This window comes from Oreochromis niloticus, linkage group LG15 (assembly GCF_001858045.2).
Source record: "Oreochromis niloticus isolate F11D_XX linkage group LG15, O_niloticus_UMD_NMBU, whole genome shotgun sequence".
Taxonomy (NCBI): Eukaryota; Metazoa; Chordata; class Actinopteri; order Cichliformes; family Cichlidae; genus Oreochromis; species Oreochromis niloticus.
Genome location: NC_031980.2, coordinates 25,521,665 through 25,540,919, shown reverse-complemented (window position 1 = coordinate 25,540,919; position 19,255 = coordinate 25,521,665). Strand labels below are relative to the sequence as shown.

Below are 19,255 nucleotides of genomic sequence, written 5' to 3'. Positions count from 1 at the left end.
GCACACACACACAAAGACACTCACATTCACACACTCACACACACAGTAAAACCCAGGGAGGATGTATTGATTTATGAACACAGAGTTTATTGTTCACTGAGACTATAAATGCTTAAATATCAGGATACAAGGAAGAGGTGGATGATGGGAGGCTCAGCCCACGTCCTCCATGTAGTCAGCTCCATGACTCTGACTGAGCTGAGAGACGCTGACGTCCTGAGTGGATTCATCCACCTGTGGACAGAGACAGAAATGAGCCTGAAGCTGCATTTGGAGCTGCAGGTGAAGCTGGAGGGGCGTGGTCTCACCTTGTCGCTGTGGTCGGGACCCTCAATGGAAACCTCCTCAATCTCCTCACCGATGCTCAGCTCGCTCTTGGAGAGGTCAGAGCGGTGACTAACAAAAAAAAAACAGAAGAAGAGTGAGACGAACCTCCGCCTGCCCAGCCTGAGCTGCGTTCAAAGACCAGAGGACAGGTATCACTTTAATGCAAAACATGACAGTGGCTTTGTGGCACTGCGGTCAGCAACACATCTGTCCTCTGTTCCTTCAAACTGAATCTGAACAGCTGCTTTACAGAAGTGGACGTTTTCAACTATTTCGTGCAGAAACATTTAAAAAATCCCTGAAATCTGGGGGCAGCAAAAACATTGCAGCGTTAAAAATCACAGCTGTGATGTTAAATACTGATTTAATCCATCATCCCCATCAGCGGACATGACGCAAGAAAAACCACAAACTACTTTTCCTGTTAATGTCTAAACTCTGGTCTAACACCCTTTGGGAAACATAACATCCTTTTGCCACTAAATGGTGCTATGACAGCTGTTATATGTGTTCAGGGCTGGACTTTCGTCAGACATCTGGAGCAACTGGGTTTCCCAGTGAAAGATCAAATAAGGAGCAGTGCCGTGAAAACAGGCTCTGATGTAATAATAATGATGAGCAGATCCAGCAGCACCTTCGAAGCGTGAGTTCACAGATATCACAGGAACATCAGACCCTCTGAATCCTCGAGGTTAAAACAGGACGTGAATAAAAACAGCGAATGACGCTAGTTACATAAGGGTTAAAGAGTATGTGTGTGTGTGTGTGTGTGTGTGTGTGTGTGTGTGTGTGTGTGTGTGTGTGTGTGTGTGTGTGAGAGAGAGAGAAACACACACAGGTACGTACCTGTTGAAGTCGTCGTCATACTCGACCTCATCATCTGAGGGAAGAAAGTGAAAACCTAGTTAATCGTCTGACTTCATCCAGCTCAGAGTCAGAATGTTGGAGGACTTGTTTGTTTGTTTGTTGGTGTTTTAGTTATGTTTCTGTCATCGAGCAGGAAGAACATACAGCTACATGTACATGCTGCTGCACAGTTCCTGTGGCGGACGCTTGTATAAAACAGTGGCCCTTTCTCAATTCTCAAGTACGTGAGTCCGTACTCACGTTCTCGGGAAGTCCGTACTTGCCGAGAACGTGAGTACGGACTCAGGATTTGTACAATTGGAACACCAGCGTACTTGATGATGTCACAGGTCCGGAGTTTTTACTGCCGTGCCCTTTTAATTTAACTGTGATTAATATGTTATGAAGCTTAACTTTACTCTCAGCCAATCCAATTTACTCAGGAACAAATAAAACACTGAAATAAACCAAACATTAACATTTAGAAGTTATCTAAGTGAGTTATATATCATGTTTAACCTGAGTAGCGAAATCTCTCTGTTAATAAAAATAGTGTACATGTATGCCTTAATAAAAACAAAACAGGTGAGAAGTTAGAACGCTTTTAGTTTATTTTAGCAGACACTCAAAAATTACAATAGACAGTTGCTGGGGTTTGGAAGAGAACTGAACAAATATTTAAAATATAATCTGATCATTTTGAAGCAGCCTTCAGAATCTCCACGTATTAACATGCTGTTTTTGTTCCCGGTGAAAATGTTTCCTCCTGAATTGAAATATATCTCAGCCAAATCAATTTACTCAGGAACAAATAAAACACTGAAATAAATCAAACATTAACATTTTGAAGTTATGTAAGAGACTTACAGTGGGATGCAAAAGTTTGGGCAGCCGTGTTAATAGTCATTATTTTCCTGTATAAATCGTTGGTTGTTACAATAAAAAATGTCAGTTAAATATATCATATAGGAGACACACACAGTGATATTTGAGAAGTGAAATGAAGTTTATTGGATTTACAGAAAGTGTGCAATAATTGTTTAAACAAAATCAGGCAGGTGCATAAATTTGGGCACTGTTGTCATTTTATTGATTCCAAACCCTGTAGAACTAATTATTGGAACTCAAATTGGCTTGGTAAGCTCAGTGACCCCTGACCTACATACACAGTCCAATCCAATAATGAGAAAGAGTATTTAAGGGGGTCAATTGTAAGTTTCCCTCCTTTAATTTTCTCTGAAGAGTAGCAACATGTGGGTCTCAAAACAACTGTCAAATGACCTGAAAACAAAGACTGTTCACCATCATGGTTTAGGGCAGTGGTTGCCAAACTTGTTTTGCCAGGCCCCCCTTCGTTTTACAAGAAAAATGTTTTCGCCCCGCAATGGCTCTGCGCCCCACCTAGGGGGCGGGCCCCACACTTTGGGAGCCTCTGGTTTAGGGAAAGGATACAGAAAGCTGTCTCAGAGATTTAACCTGTCTGTTTCCACAGTTAGGAACATATTGAGAAAATGGAAGACCACAGGCTCAGTTCAAGTTAAGGCTCGAAGTGGCAGACCAAGAAAAATCTCGGATAGACAGAAGCGACGAATGGTGAGAACAGTCAGAGACAACCCACAGACCAGCACCAAAGACCTACAACATCATCTTGCAGCAGATGGAGTCACTGTGCATCGTTCAACCATTCGGCGCACTTTACACAAGGAGATGCTGTATGTGAGAGTGATGCAGAGGAAGCCTTTTCTCCGCCCACAGCACAAACAGAGCTGCTTGAGGTATGCTAAGGCACATTTGGACAAGCCAGCTTCATTCTGGAATAAGGTGCTATGGACTGATGAAACTAAAATTGAGTTATATGGGCAGAACAAGGGGCGTTATGCATGGAGGAAAAAGAACACAGCATTCCAAGAAAAACACCTGCTACGTACAGTAAAATATGGTGGTGATTCCATCATGCTGTGGGGCTGTGTGCCCAGTGCAGGGACAGGGAATCTTGTTAAAGTTGAGGGACACATGAATTCCACTCAATATCAGCAGATTCTGGAGACTAGTGTCCAGGAATCAGTGACAAAGCTGAAGCTGGGCCGAGGCTGGATCTTTCAACAAGACAACGACCCGAAACACTGCTCAAAATCCACTAATGCATTCATGCAGAGGAACAAGTACAACGTTCTGGAATGGCCATCTCAGTCCCCAGACCTGAATATTATTGAAAACCTGTGGTGTGAGTTAAAGAGAGCTGTCCATGCTCAAAAGCCATCAAACCTGAATGAACTAGAGATGTTTTGTAAAGAGGAATGGTCCAAAATACCTTCAACCACAATCCAGACTCTCACTGGAATCTACAGGAAGCGTTTAGAGGCTGTAATTTATGCAAAAGGCGGATCTACTAAATATTGATTTCATTTCTCTTTTTGTGGTGCCCAAATTTATGCACCTGCCTGATTTTGTTTAAACAATTATTGCACACTTTTTGTAAATCCAATAAACTTAACCTGAGTTTAACCTGAGTTTAACCTGAGTAGCGAAAGACTGCAGAGGGGGGGGTGGGTTGAAAATTATGTGCCGGGAGTCTGCTGTTCTCGCCGGCTCTAGTGATCCTCGACCTCCCGGTCTGCTATGACAGAAGTCAGACGTCTCCGAAAATATCGGAGCACTTTTGGAAATATATGATATCTTTATAAATCGAGCAGATATTTGAAGCTTACATAGCTACATTCTCGCCTGAAAATTACTTAAAACTTTATTTTGTGACCCAGAAAGAGTAATATTTAAAAGTTTTTAGCTGTGCTGCTCCGCCATTGCCGCGTTTGAGTTTTGGACGAAATGCATTCTGGGATATTTAGCTGTACCAAGTACACACAAGTCACCACCGATGCATACTCAATAAAACGGGAGGAGCAAGAACACATCCAGGAATTTTTTGCGTTCTCGGCTTGATGCATACTTTGAATTGGAACAGTACTTGGTCTCCAACTGATGATGTATCACGAGTACACGAGAACGCAAGTACACACAAGTACGCATATTGACAGGGGTGCACATAAGTGGTCCGCAGGTGTGCATTCGCTGTCAAAATAAAAGACGCCCACCAGATAAGAAGTTGCAACGCACGTTTGTGTACATATAAAAGGCACTGTTTTTGTCTGCTAGAGTGGGATTTTCACAGCATATTCTGCACCACATCTCGCGTTCATCACTTGTTTGAAGCCAACTCACCTCCTGCAACCACTTTTCCGAGAATACGCACTTCTTTTGTGGTTCGGACTCCTTCTGACATTTCTTTGGAGGTGGAGGAACACCAAAGTAATTGCTTAAAGGAGCTTGCTTCTTCGACATCTTTAAGAGTTCTAAACAAATGTCTGTCCTCCTCCAGAAAATCTTATGTACGCAAACGCGCGTTGCAACTTCTTATCTGGTGTGCGTCTTTTATTTTGATAGCGAATGCGCACCTGCAAACCACTTATGTGCACCCCTGCATATTGAGACAGGCCCACTAAGTTTGTCAATATCAGCTAAAGGTATGGGAGCTCAGGCTCATCTGTTTGATGTGACAGAGGGGGGGGCAGCTATCAGAAAAGCATTATGTGAAGGGGAGGAGCTAAAGCAGCTAGTTTCGGACAGAGTATTATTCTGATCATTTGACTGATCACAGCTTCTGATAGTCATTGTGTCCTCGTTAACCTATGTTTATCTTATTAGTTGATATTTGTAGTTGTATTTATACTTGTTTATTGAGATTCCACGTGAGTTTTGACCTTGTTCAGGTGTTTGTTTCTGCTCATGTACTCTGTGTTATGTGATCTAAACCTAGTGCGTGTCAGCGCTGAATCCTACCTAAATGCAGAGATCCACTTCTGTCACTTGGAGCCTTGAAGCCTCTGTCTTTGTCCTGAGACGCTCCTGCAGAGAAACCACGAGTTCCATTTTATCTGTCAGCATCGACAGCTTCACTGAGACTGCTCTAGAGCAAACAGGAAGTTCCACATCACCAGTCCACACAACCATCCAACCACACTAACATCCAACCACACAACCATACCAGTTGGAGTCCACAGAGAACGGCCACGTTCAGGATCACAATCAATTCATTAAAGATATGGTGACCTCACAAAAACACACTCGACCCAAACTCACTCAGACAAACAAACTGACCGTTCCTGCTGAGGTTTGGCTCTGACACGCTGCTTTGTCCTCCTCTTCCTCCTGATGCCGGTCTCTGAGCCTCAGACAGTGACGCTGCTGGACTCCCCCTGTATCCGGACACCTCCGCCTTCCTGTAGAGAAGAGACAGCACAGACTGAAGACCCTGACAGTGCTCAAACATCAAGACACAGACACCCCCCACTTCAGCCCTGATCAGACCTCCCCTCTCCCACCCAACCAGAGCAGACAGCATCAAACAGCAGATTCAACATGGACCAGAAACAGCGTGAGAAGAGGGGAGTTGTAAAGAAGCTGATCTATTGGCTCTACCTACAGCTGCACAGTTCAGGCTGCTGGTTCCCATGCTGTGGGGCATGGCCCTCCAATGGCTCAACCCAAGGGTTCGTAATATATAAACCAGGGCTCGCAAAATCGCTAGCCCGATGTCCCTATCGTTGGGCAGGGCTGAGATAGCTTTCGGTAGCCCGACCGGAGATATCGCTAGCCCCGGGACGTCGGGCTCGCGATTTTGCGAGCCCTGTAATGTAAACACTCAGAAACCTTTCGTAGATTTCACATTTTCTGCACAGATCGAACACTCTCGTTACGTCAGTGAGAGTCTGACTGAAAACCGAAAGGGGTGCACTTGATTAATGACAAAGAGAAGCCAGCAACAGCTTCAAGGCAAAAATAAATACAGAAAAAGTGGTGTTTAATCAGTTTTTCCTGTCTTTATGATTCCTGAAGTCATCCCTGGAACTCAAAGCTGACCTATCAGTGAAGCCTATAAATCATTTGACTATAAAAGGACATCCCCTTTCTGTGACATCACACAGTTCAGGAATATAAAAAAGGTTTATCAAAACACTTTTGTGTTCACGAGAGGAACCAAAATGTCAGAGCAGACAGGAAAGCCCAGAGGTTTGATGCTGACCTGCTTCACCTGGAAGGATTCATCAGTGACCAATCACATGAAGAGAGGTGCACCTGCAGCTCACCTGAGCTCAGAGGGATCAGAGAGAGGCTCGTCTCGCTCGCCCTCTGTGTCAGCAGCCAGCACAGATAAGCTGATGCCAGGAGAGAGAGGAAGAGGAGAGAAGAAGGAAAGAAAGGTGTCAGTGAACATCAAAGTCTGAGCTTCTAGTGAGGAGGACGTAATCAGCCATGAAAACTGTTAAACACCCTCGGAGTCATGAGCAGAGGAGGAGGAGGAAAAGCTTGGAGCTCCCCTGTGACCCACTTTCAAACATCATACAAGTTTCACATCGCTGCCAGCAAACTGTAACCTGAGCTGAGTACAGCTTAGCCCGTGGGACTGGCATCAACAGGGATGCTGTTTTAACTCATGCTTAGTGAGGCGGACGGGCGAGCAGTTCCAAGTTTACCTTCCCCAACACATCACACGGGACACAGCAGGGCGGGGCCTCACCTGGGAGCGGGCACAGGTAAGAGCAGGGCATGCTGGGAGATCTTCGGCAGGTGTTTCTGTGGTCGCTCCGTCAGGCGGCGCTTACACGAGTGTCATTCCTGTATCTCTGTGTCCCTTTATGGGTGTGACGCTCCCTGCTATTAACAGGCAGCAGCGTGCAGAGCCCGTCACACACACAGGGAGCAGCGAGATCAATAACATCCGCTCACTGCTGATTGATCACTGATCTTAAAATCAGAGTGACAGGGTTTCAGGTGCTGCCCCGACTCCGGCTGCTCCACTTTCATCACGAACGCTGAACTGAGAGCTGCGTAACATTCTACAGGCGGTTACCTACATAGAGCTCGGTCACACCAACATGGAGCACAGCCACACACACACAAAGACAGCTCGGTCTCACCCACAAAGGGCTCAGTCACAGCCACAGAGGGCTCAGTCCACACCCAGTCCATCTAGGGAACACCAACACCGTGATCCTGCTCCACATTCAAACCCCAGCTCACAGCTCTGAACACCGCCTGACAAGCTGTGAGAAACACAGGATCTGTCCCAGCATGGAGGGCTCTGCAGCCAATCATCATCATCATCATCATCATCCTGGATAAATCTGAATGTTTGCATTCATCAGCTTGTAAGTGAAACAGCCCAGAGCACAGAGACACTTCAGTGAAAATCTGCTCATTAAGAACAAATAAAAATAAATTATAAATAACAGTAGTAATAATAATAATAATAATAATAATAGTAATAACAATGATTCTTATGCAGTCTGTAGTGAAGTGAAGAGTGTCTGTGTTGGTCTCAGCGCATCTGTTTCAATAAAGTTCTTTAAAGTTCTTTAACAAAGAACGTACAGCTCCTCTGATTGGGCGGGACGGGGCGTGCACACTCACTCGCTCAGACTTTTGCCTCGTCTCAAGGAGGACACGATGGAGTCAGAGAGACTCTCCTCCAACACGGGGACGGGACTACCGCAGGAGGAGGAGGAGGAGGAGAAGGAGGAGAGGAAGGAAAGGGAGCACGTTCAGACACAGCACAGACAGGTAAAGTTCAGGTGTGAGATGAAAGAGAGAAAGCTGGAGCAATTTTCTTTTAAATAAAGAAAAATCAGTTTTCTATTATAACATGTTTTCATTTATCAAAATGTTCAGATTGTTTGCAACATTTATTTTATTGAAACAATTTGTTTCATAAAAGAAATCATAAAATTATTTTCCTTTTTTGGATTCAACAAATACTTTCTGGAAATTTTCCTTTTATTTTGGAGGGGAGCGTAAATGTGAGAGGAAGGATGACTACTGTGGTTTGAAGCTGAAAGGAAATACGTTTGACCCATGAATTCACACTGACTCAGAGGTCAAAGGTCAGCCAAGCTCACCAGCCATAGGTCTTCTGTGGTTTGGGCAGCGGGTCGTCAAAGAAAGAATCTCCTTCATCGAGGTCTTCCTCCCCCTCCAGGTCCAGGTCCAGGCACTCCCTCTTGTCGGCGGAGGTCTCCTCCTTCTGCTGGAAGTCTCCTTTACTCAGAGAGCGTTCTGAGTCCTGAGCAGCGACATGACAAGTTCAGGTCACACCGTGCACCCCAGACTGGAGGTGAGCAGGTGATGAAGACGCGGTAAAGAGAAAGATGTGGAGGCCGATTAAAGCTGCAGTAACCAGGTCACAATGTTTTAGAGCAGAAAAGATAGTTTTGATCATAATCAGCTGCAGGTCTCAAACAAAAGCTGATGTTCAGCAGCCAGGAACTTCCTGTATGTTTCACAATAAAAGCTTTAAAAGAGGCAGCACCACAAGTTAGAAAAATGTTCACGTCTTCATTCAGAAATAAACAAATCTATTTAACCAGTAAAACTAAAGATGTGTAATCCTTTGCAGCTTTTATACTGAAAGATGGGAACAAGAAGAAGCCCTTTTATCACATAAACACAGAATAAACTAGGTTTATGATGGGAGTGATTGTGTCCGGTGAATTCAGATGATATAGCTCACAGGCTTAGTGTACTGCCCCTCAGCAGGCTTCCTGAAGTCCGCCAATCAGGAGAAATACAGCAGCGAGGGGAAGGAGCTAAAACGTATTTTCCCATAATCGGATAAGTGATTATTCTGAACTACGACTGATGCAAAAGTGCTCTGGAAAGTTGGGGATGTTTGAATGTTAAAATATTTAAAGTTAGAGCCTTTCATTTTAGTCCCTAACCAGAAGAGCTATGATCATTATAGCTGATGACTCATGAGATGAAAAGGTGAGATTAGCTTCCTGTTTCTGAACTGTGACAGAGGAGGCCAGAGAGGAGCGTTAGTCAGAAGAGCTGCTGTTTATGGTGATGGTTAGCAATAGCACAAGGTGAGTCTCTCCTCTGCTCATTGTGTTACCTGGGCTGCTGTCTGACTCTGTCCTCTGAGGCCTTTATACCTGGGGATCTGTGCAGGACAGGACAGCAGCTATCAGCTAACAGGCTAACATCAGTGCTACACAGCTATCAGCTAGCAGGCTAACATCAGTGCTAATATCAGCTCTTACATGGCTATCAGGTAACAGGTTAACATTATAGCTAAATGGTTATCAGCAGACCTAACAGGCCAACATCTTCACTACATGGCAGTTAACAAGCTAACATCAGTGCTAGCATCAACTCCATGCAGCTACCAGCAGAACTAACAGGCTGACATCAGCATCTTCAGTGGTGCCAGCAGCTGTAACTGTGTTAGAACACAAATTAAACTGTTCTGATTCTGTTTTGTGAACTATTTACCCCAAGGTGTTCATTCTATCGTGTACACATGTGCTAAAGTCTGCTGCACCCTGACCTTTAGTGAACTGTTTACTTTTATGTTTGTTTCTGTATGTGTTTTGAATATTCTTGCTTTCCTTATTCAACTCAATTTTATTTTATTTAGCTAGCACCAAATTACAACAACTGCCACCTCAAGGCTGTCGCGTTTGGGGTAAAAACAAAAACACAAACCCAGAATCTCTGTGCTGTCACCACCTTTAAAGACAGGGAGATGAAGTAAAGCGGAATGACCTTTGACCAGTCAGATGACGGAGCAGACGTACCTTACTGAGAGGTGGAGGGCTGACTTTCTGTTCAGGTAACTGGCTATGGGCCACACCCATATCAGAGTCCTGAAGCACCTGAACAAAGATGAGACCTCGTGAGACTCGGGAGTCTCTGAAGAGCATTTTCTGAGATTTATACTCTAAATGTTTCACATTAACTCGTAAAATGTGATCAGAAAAAAACCAAAAACTGAGTCTCACCACACTCCTGCACTGAGAGAAGAGCCGCCGGTACATCCCGAGGAACTGCTGGAAGTCTATTGCTGTGGACGGATCGATCAAATCAACCAGATCAATCAGACAGAACAGTGAGAGCTTCATCAGAGTTTCTGATCAGTGTGATTGGTTTAAAATCGTTTTCTTACTTGTAGAGAAGTCTTTGTCTGAGGCTCTGAGCTCATCAGTGACGAACCTCTCCAACATGTTCCTGTAGGTCACACAAATAGATTAACCTTCATCATCGTCATCATCATCCTCAGGCTCTTTCCGTGTCCCTCAGCACTGTCTGAAACAGGAAATAAAACCTACTTGTTCACAGCGGGGAACAAATCAGTAAAGATGTTTTTCAGATTTTCTCTCAGCACTGAGCCGCTGTGGTCCTGCCGGGGGTCAAAGACGAAAGATCAACACTTGAAGCCTGTGGTTGGCTAATGGCTGATGACATCACACACAGGTACAGTGTGGGCCTCACCTTGTTGTAAAAGTCAAACTTCTTCCTGGCATTTGTGATCTGTTTCTGAGTCAGCTCCTACAACGAGGAGGAAGGAAGGAAGTAGTTTATTTGCTGATTAGGATCAGATGTGACACGTGTGAACCTGTGACCTCACGCTGACCTCTCTCAGCACGCTCAGTTGTCAAAGAGCTGAAGCAAGATATTGGCTGAGATTAGACTGCAGCTCACAGAAAACAAACCACAGATTAAACCAAACCGGTGCAAGCAAACACACACACAAAACACACGCCTAACACACACACACGTTTAAACTACGTTGAACAGAAACCTGGGGGGGGTTAAAGGATAACTCTGGATTACTTAATCTCACACTCAGGTTGGCCTCTGAGGGACGCCACAGATGGAAAAACATTCAGAGACCACGCCCATACCAACCCATAAATGCCCCTAACAGGAGGACGGGTTGACCAACCGACCAGTCGAGCTCCAGAAATAGAGATTGAAAATGTGACGTCATTCTGGGGTAAAACCACAAAGGATTCTGGGAACGCGTGGCAAGCGGTACTAGCGCACGCAGGCTTTCACATGAAAACAGTCACACAGCGATAAAAAGAAACAAGATAGGGCAAGAAGCTGTTGTATTATTAACTGCAATAGCCGGTCGCATGAGAGCCACGGGAAGCCGACGGATAAAGAGATCGTTTTTTTATCGGATTACGTCGTGGAAGAGAAATTGTTCAAGCCATGTTTCCGAAGTAACAAAGAGCCGACAGATGGCCTGTATTGCAGCAACTCAAAGACCAAATATAACGTGCCAGAACACTCCAGCTCACATGTTAGTCTGCTCCAAGCATTTCCACAAAGGTACGTCTTCTGTTGTAGTTATTACGTAATTTATCATAACATAATTCTTGATGTAGGTTACAAATAAGTCTTATATTGATTTGAATTGAATTCGTTGCGCTATGCTGCTTTGTTCACTGTGGCTTTGCGGGCTAATGTTTGTTGTGTTTTGTAGGAAAACCAGCCTACAAAATGCTGGAATGCGATCCAGACTGGGCACCTCTATCAACCTGGGTCATACCGAGTTTAAAGCTGCTACCAGAGCGAGATTTGATCGATTAAGAGAGAGAGCGATATCAAAACAGCCACGAAACGTCCCGCATATATGTGCCCAAGTGTTGTATTGAAGCAATCGAGTGATGAATAATTGTTTTCCAGTATGTTGTTTTGCAATGTTTTTGGGGGTTTTTTGCATTGTTGATTTGTTTTTTACCGAAGCAGCTAATAAAGCATAATGGAATACAATTTTGCCTCTTTCTTGTAAGATTCTATAATAGAATGAAACAATAATGCCAGTTATAAATAAAGACAATAAATTGAATGAATTACGAAACACTCATTTTATTTCTATTAGATCTGAAAATGTTGTGTAATACTACAACCTGAAACGACAAATAGATTGCTTTGGCCTGTACACGAAATAAATGGGAAAAAAATGTAACAACAGCTGTGAAATGGAATAGTCCAAATCGCCAAAGTAAACTGGACCTGGGCTTGTTGCAGGGATCTGAAATTAATAAACGTGAAGTGCATACACTCACACTTAGGACCATATAATAATATATACTGTATGTCCGTGATGAAAGTTGGGCAGGACGCTGACGTCCTTACTCCACTCTGTATGCTCGTATGGTCCTAACCCTTTCAATCCTTTGATTTTTTCCTCGTCCTTTTTTTTTTTTGCCTTTTCGTCAAGTCTGTCTCTGTACGGACTTGCCGTGTTGTCCGTCGTTTTGTACATAACTGTTTTTGGGGCAAATAAAATGCAAGTAGGGATTAAAACCGCAGAATTAATGATTACCAGTGCTGGAAATGCTAGCACTTGATGCAGTGTTTTGATTTTGTTGCCACGGGTACCCACAAAGCAATGCGTGAAAGTCACGTGGTCTGTCAATCTCTATACCGTGGAGTCCACACTCCTCCTGACTCATCCGTCTGTGGTGTCCGTATTCAGCAGGAAGTGAGTTTTTAGGAATAATTTTAAGTCAGATTCTCATGTTCATGTCAGCTGAGTAGTTTCTCTCAGAGGGATCAGATGTGTGCAGTTTAATTTTTACATATCTGACATGTTAGCTCCACCTGACTGTCAGGGGTGAAGCCCTGCCCAGCTGCTGCTTCAAATAATCCCCACTGATCACCTGCAGACTGTTTACCTGCATGTAACCACCAATGTCATTGGTTAGCTTCTGTCATCCGCAGACTGTTTTAGTATTTAAACGATTAAAAGTCCAAAAGTCTACACAAAAATTTACAAAGTTGAAACCTTCTTCCTCCCATTTAAAGGGGGAGGAGCTAATACAGCCTACTTAGACAGAGGGGGTGGAGCTTCTGAAGGATTATTCTGAACTGTGGATCATGCAAAGCTGTCAAGACGCTGAGCAGAAGACATCATGCATGTTACTATGAGTACTAGCACTATCAGTGTCAATAGCAGTACTGCAGTAACAGTACTGTGGGCTGGTTGCGTGTGCTGCAGAGTTCGGAGCAGAAACTAGGACACCCTGAGATCAACAGGAAACCAAAACCCTCCGTCTACTGACATCATGACCCAGAAACACCCACCCACACACACACACACACACACACACACACACACACACACACACACACACACACACAGTGAAGGAGAAGTTGGCTCACCTTGGGAAGGCTCCCTCCTCGGTCTCCCTGCTCTCTCTCACACACACACACACACACAAACTCCATCCATAACTCTTCATCACTTTGCTGACCATCATCATCCTAAGGAGGTTCGTCTCACCTCAGCCAAGGAGGCCGCTTTGTCCTGGTAGCGCCCCCTCCTGACGAGCTCCAGCATCAGCGGAGACTCCCTGTTCAGGTCCGAGTCGGAGAGGCCGAGCTCCCTGCAGACCTGATCCCGCCCATCCAGACAGCTCGCCTGCACAGACGCAGCAGCAGGAAACAAATAAAGCTTTATCTAAAAAACTAAACAAGAACTTGTCCAACCAGCACAGGCCTTACGCTCAGCAACACCATAAACATCCTTTATTGGCTGATACCGGCCTCTTTGGTTAAAAACAAAACAAAACACGCAGACAAAACTTTATTTAAACGCTGCGCAGACGTGGAGCCGTCACATGAAGGTTGTGTTGTGTTTGTCAGCAGAAATGTTTAATTTGCAGTCCGTTCACCCTCATCAGTGAGCTGTTGGCGCTCTTATTCGCTGACAGCATTCAGGTTGAAGTCTGAATGTGGGCTGAACGCGTCGCCCCTGAGCTCACCAACGACACTGGCGCTGTCTGCACACCTGTCAGCAGGCCTCCCTTGCCCTGCAGCTTCTCATTGAACCCTGCATCTAAAACAGAAACAAAGTTTTTCTGTTGTCACCCTGCAGGGCGGGCGGCGTGAACACACTAGTTTGCTACTGTGAGAACTTGAAAACAAGGCGACACAAGAGCCTGAAATCAACACCATCGGTGTATCTACTAAAAATCTCAGAGGAGTTCAAATCTCAGTGACCTCAGAGGTCAGAGATCAAGTGTTCTGAAAACTACAGCAGGAAGCTCCTGCTGAGTAAAGTCAGGCCTAACAGAGCTTAATCTCAGCATACCAGTAAAATCATCTTCATCAGCTGATCTGACAGCCATTACTGTTACTGATGACCCTCTGTACATCTAGCTCCAGCTGTTCTGGTCCTTGAAACACCTCTGCTGTATGAGGAGGTGCAGAGGTGGAGGTGCAGCTGGATGCTTCTCTGCTTGGGCCGAGCAGTTTGTTGTAACGTGGGAGAATCGCATCGTCCTCGAAGGTTTCTGAGCTTTCCAGAGTTTGTTACTGAACAGGGAACAGAAACCGTCACACAGCAGAAGTGAAGCCAGCCAGTTATCTAAGCTTCAAACCCACAAACCACGAGAAGGAAAATTGAGTCAGCTTGTGGTCGCGAGCGCGCCTCAGCGAGTCCTCGGCTGCAGGAGGAGGAAACCACTTGCTGTGTGGTGCTGAGCTTCAAGTGTTGAACACAGCATTCAGGAGCTGCTTCGGTCCCTCGTTATTCACACATCATCGCTCACATTTTATTTCCAGGCACAGGCCGCGATCATCACACCTCTGATTTATCGATACACTGGAATATGTATTATTATCGATTAGCAATATTATCGATTACTGATACCTGCTCTGCACAGCTCTCACAGCTTAAACACTCAATCAGAAAATACAGCTGCAGTTTCTTCACAGCTTTATGACACCTGAATGCAGCATGAGGAGGAAGAGGTGGAGGAGGAGCTTCTGGTACTCACAGAGTTGATCTCTGGCTGGAAGACGGCGAGGCTGAAGTCCAGGTTAAAGACCTGCAGGAAGTCCATGATCAGACTCGCCACCAGACGACCTAGAGGGGCATGACATCATCACTATCACCATCATCAGGATGCATCAGAGGGAAAACTTCTCCCTCAGCAGCTGAGATCATCTGATGCTGCGTTCTACCAATCCTTATCACTCATCAATCATTTCACGTATTGATTGATTACCTAGCGTGTCACTAGTCATGATCTGTAAGACAGATCAAACACTGAAATCTGATTGATGTGACTTTGCTCCCATGACCCTGAAACTAATTTTAATGAAGCTTTTTTCTTCTCATTGTTTAACATCATTTAGTCCCTGAAGGCCACACGAAGCATCGGCGTCTCATCGCTGACCGGACGTGCTCGCTTTATTCATTCAATTTAATCCCAAAGGTGAAAAACATCCTCCTGGACACGTCCAAACTCTTCACACGCCTCTGAAGCAGCGAACAAAGGTTTTCACTTTTAAACCCACAGACTCGCTCAGCTTCAGTCAGTGGCTGAAGGCAAACAGGTGTTTGTACCTGCAGGCGGGAGAATGTGATCTTTATAAGCACAGACACCTCACACAAGAACAAACAGCTGATGTTATTAAGATTCATTTCTTCTTCATCGGCACATTAAAGGGTTTCAGGCAGAGTTCGTGTCCACTGCACACAAGATTAGAGTGCTGTGATGTCACCAGGAAACCAAAAAAAAACGTGGCGCAGGTTTTTGGTCAGACGAACACGTCCTGACCTCCAACTCTCTGCTCAGCTTTCACACCACTGAGTGTGTGAGCGTGTCACTACTCATGCCACAGACCAACCAGGACTCAGCTGCAGGCCTCCAGTTCGATCCCAGTGGTTTAAACGAGTGTGTGTGCGTGCATGTGTGTGGCGTCCTGCTGCTGTGTGTTTGTGAAGTTTGTGTGACACCCTCGAGGGCCAAAGAGATCAACGCTCTGATCTTCATCATCATCGTTGTCATCACTGCTGAATAGAGGACAGAAAATCACATACCAACAGGAAGTCACATAATGTACCCAGAGTCTCAGCGTGTGAGTCGGAGTGAGCTCTGATTAGTGGATTCCTGCTGATGGAGCACAGCTTATAAAAATACCGACACCATGTAAACGTCACAATGAACACCTGAAATCCAGGTGAACTCCTGCTCGTCAACTCTGCTCCCTGCAGTGGTCTGAGAGGAGACGAGCTGACAGCTGAAGCCACAGCGCCCCCCTGTGGGGCACACAGGAGCTGCAACGCCTGCTGACCGAGGTTACTGCAGGCTTAACCCTTGCTGTCACAGCTCCTACTCATTGCCATGGTAACACATACTGCAGGCTGGCCTGCTTCAGAACAGGTTATGTTTGTAATCGCACACCAGCTGACCAATCAGATGTCTGGAAGCTGATCGATGACATCAGGATAAGAAGGAAACGTATCGTGAACCTGCGGATGCTGCGCCGCGGTGCTTGCGGGTGCTCCCATCAGTGAGGGATTCTTTAGAGCATGTTTGAAATTATTTAAACCTTTCTGAACTCTCTCACTGATGAGTCTTTCTGTTGGACTGAATTTAGTAAAACTGTAAACTAACAGCCACGAAGCAAGCATGAAGCAGTATGACCTTCATCGCTGTTAACCTGCTCACAGCTGCAGGCAGGAAGAGGAAGTTGAGGAACTCACCGTCTTTGGTGTTGAGACATTTCGTCAGGTTCTCGTTGACCAGCGGACTTTTATTCTGAGGAGAAACATCAGCAAGAGCTCAGATCAGGTCAAAGCGGTCAGTCACACCATCATTGACTCCTCCCAGCTTCCTGACTCCTCCCACCACAATTGTTCACTTTTCCAGAGTGAACGATTGATTTTAATCTACACACACCATGAACCTGCTGTCACACGTGTTCCTGAATTTGAATACTTTATTAATGATGTGGTCACAGTCGATCCGAGACACTAAAAACAGGAACTGATTAAACTAAAGTTAAAATATAGCAAAATAGCTCTTATTATAAATAATTCAGTATGCTACACAAATTAAATAGATATGGTTAACACTGCCCTTTTTATGTGCAGATATTTCAGTGTGTGCTGTGCATTAGATGGAGGGGTTGTTCAGTGCTGCATTACGTGTAATCTCATGCTCTTGTTGTGACTGGCCACCATTCACAGAGTGAGTGGGAGGTATTGTCCAGCATTGTCCTTATCTTGGACAATGACGGACAGCACTGACTGATCAACACTGTGTGAATCACTCACCTCCAGTTTGTCCTGCTCCTCCATTGCCAGGAACACCGCCGCTCTCATCTCCGCCTGCAGGAACATGTCATCGATACAGGCAGTTATTGAAACCAATCAGTAAATACATACATGTCATTCATGACAGACATTTCAAACTAAAAGAGTTTCCTAAATATTATTTCATTTCCATCCATCAGTTTTCTTCCACTCATTCTATTCAGGGTCGTGGGGGATGGAGCCTCTCCCCGAGGCGGGACACACCTGGACGGGTCACCAGCGTGTCGCAGGACTAACAGCGTTTCATTCATTTGCTGTATTTCACATTATTTTTATACGAGCACTCGGCCCGAATCTTCCTTGCTCCTGGATCAGATTTTAGGCTAACAGGTCCCACCTGTGCTGAAGTTAGCACGCACGAAACTAGACCTCCACCATCCACACAGCGCTTAGTTTAGATATAAGTCACAAACTGATCAGATATAAATCAGAGTGGTTTCAGGTTTGGAGGCGAGTCTTTCTCAGCTCCATTCACCTGACGCTGTCGAGTCACATGACAAAAACAGGGAGTGAAAGGAAATAAAAAAGGAAAACCATTTTTATTTGTTCTGTGAGGTTTCTTCTTCTTGGCTGTGAGCTTTGAGGTTCTACTCTGAGCCGCAGTTACACGCTATTAGTAATAAAATGTCTCCTCTACTCTCGCGGATGTTTAAACTGTACTTCCATTTTCGAAAGGTCAGATCCTGCTTCATCGACACCAGCAGCAACAGAGCTCACACAGCTGCTGAGCCTCTACACTCAATAAGAACTTCATCTCTCCTCTCAGGTTAAATAAAATAAACCTAAAACAGTCTCTGAGTAGCCGGTTAGTAGCCGTTAGCTGCCTGTTAGCTGCGGGTAGCTGTAGCCTATCCCGCCGTCAGGGCGCCTCACGTTAAACGTGACCTTTCACCTTCAGCTTGTTCAGAGCTCCGCTGTTCTCAAGGTTCTGGATCAGCAGGTCCCGCAGCTCCGTGTCGTCCTCGGCTGCTGACATGTTTCTGTCTGAATCTAAAGATGCTAATGTAGCTAACCGCTGCTGCCAGGACAACACACCAAAACAATCTGACGCAACTTCCGCCCTTTCTTCTTCTGTTGCTCTTTAGCCGATCTGAATGCCATCTGCTGGCTTGCAGGCTGAGTTGGAGCTGGATAATTTACCTGTTTAACAAACTGCGTTAACGCCTTAGTTTACTTCACGGTCCGTGAGATGGATTCAGAGTCACGTTTTTCATTTTATTTCCACTTTTATTTTATTTTATTTTTACATTTGAGCGTTTGTGTGATTTCTAACTTTCTGAGCTAGTTTGTGACCTTGTATTTATTGTATCTCCAGACCGAGTCTGTCTTCACATCAGATCCATAACTGTGCAGTCGTTCCACCTCTGCTACAAAAAGCTTCACAGGGGCCGAAAAATAAAATAGAAGACTCATAACATCCCCAGTGAGTAAAAATACTGCACTGTACTGCACGGAATACTGCATACAAAAATGTTACCAGAGATTACCAAAATGCCTGTGGCCATCTCCCTGTACAACTCGTCCATCTAATACACACTAAACACTACAATAGTTACATCCTTTTTGCACACACTCTTTCTTACTCTGTAATGTTTCTGTCAATTTCTTGATATTTATTTATAATCACATCTGTCAACCCTGAATATTTATTATTTGTATATATTGTATATATTGGGCTATTCTTCATATCTTAACATATTGTATTGATAAATGGTCTAGTTTGTTTTTGTCAATGCTACTGTACTGGCGCAACTTGTGGGACAATTAAAGGATTATTCTATAACTGTAACCCACATAATTTCCCTAGGGATTAATAAAGTATTCTGATTCTGATAAAATCAGGAATGGCTGTCACATACAGTAAAACACCGTCAGTGCCTCAGTTTTGAGTGCGACCGACAGACTTAAAAAAATGAATTAATTTATTAGTTAATGATTTAGTGTTTTGTCAGTTTTGTCCTTCCATACTCACACGATGAAACAAAGACTTTGCCTTCAGATGAGGTGAGCTGTTTGTGTGTGTGTTCTTCAGCCAGATGCCAAAAGATGTTTCTGAGACTGAGCTGAAGAGAAAGCAGGAGGAGGAGGAGGCAGACGGAGGGGAAGAGGAGGAGGAGCAGGAAG

General features: G+C 44.7%; 1 protein-coding gene across 9 annotated transcripts; it reads right to left on the bottom strand.

Moving 5' to 3' along the window:
* Positions 1–66: 66 nt before the first annotated feature.
* Positions 67–19,231, bottom strand: cep43 (centrosomal protein 43). 9 transcript variants are annotated; one of them, XM_019345572.2, is made up of 20 exons: positions 19,104–19,231; positions 17,093–17,146; positions 16,520–16,574; positions 14,805–14,893; positions 13,307–13,444; positions 13,186–13,221; positions 10,501–10,557; positions 10,338–10,411; positions 10,175–10,236; positions 10,011–10,072; positions 9,807–9,884; positions 9,122–9,169; positions 8,127–8,290; positions 7,642–7,716; positions 6,318–6,386; positions 5,329–5,450; positions 5,011–5,076; positions 1,174–1,207; positions 309–396; positions 67–234 (listed from the first exon to the last, which is right to left on the bottom strand). In XM_019345572.2, exons 2-20 carry the CDS (start codon positions 17,138–17,140, stop codon positions 154–156), a joined length of 1,446 nt encoding a protein of 481 aa, XP_019201117.1. In that variant the 5' UTR covers positions 17,141–17,146; positions 19,104–19,231; the 3' UTR covers positions 67–153. The 9 variants fall into 9 exon arrangements, with proteins under 9 accessions (XP_019201117.1, XP_019201114.1, XP_013127704.1 ...); XM_019345569.2 differs by lacking the exon at positions 19,104–19,231 and adding an exon at positions 18,024–18,156; XM_013272250.3 differs by lacking the exon at positions 19,104–19,231 and adding an exon at positions 18,024–18,156 and having other exon boundaries at positions 10,338–10,408.
* Between the last annotated feature and the right edge of the window lie 24 nt (positions 19,232–19,255).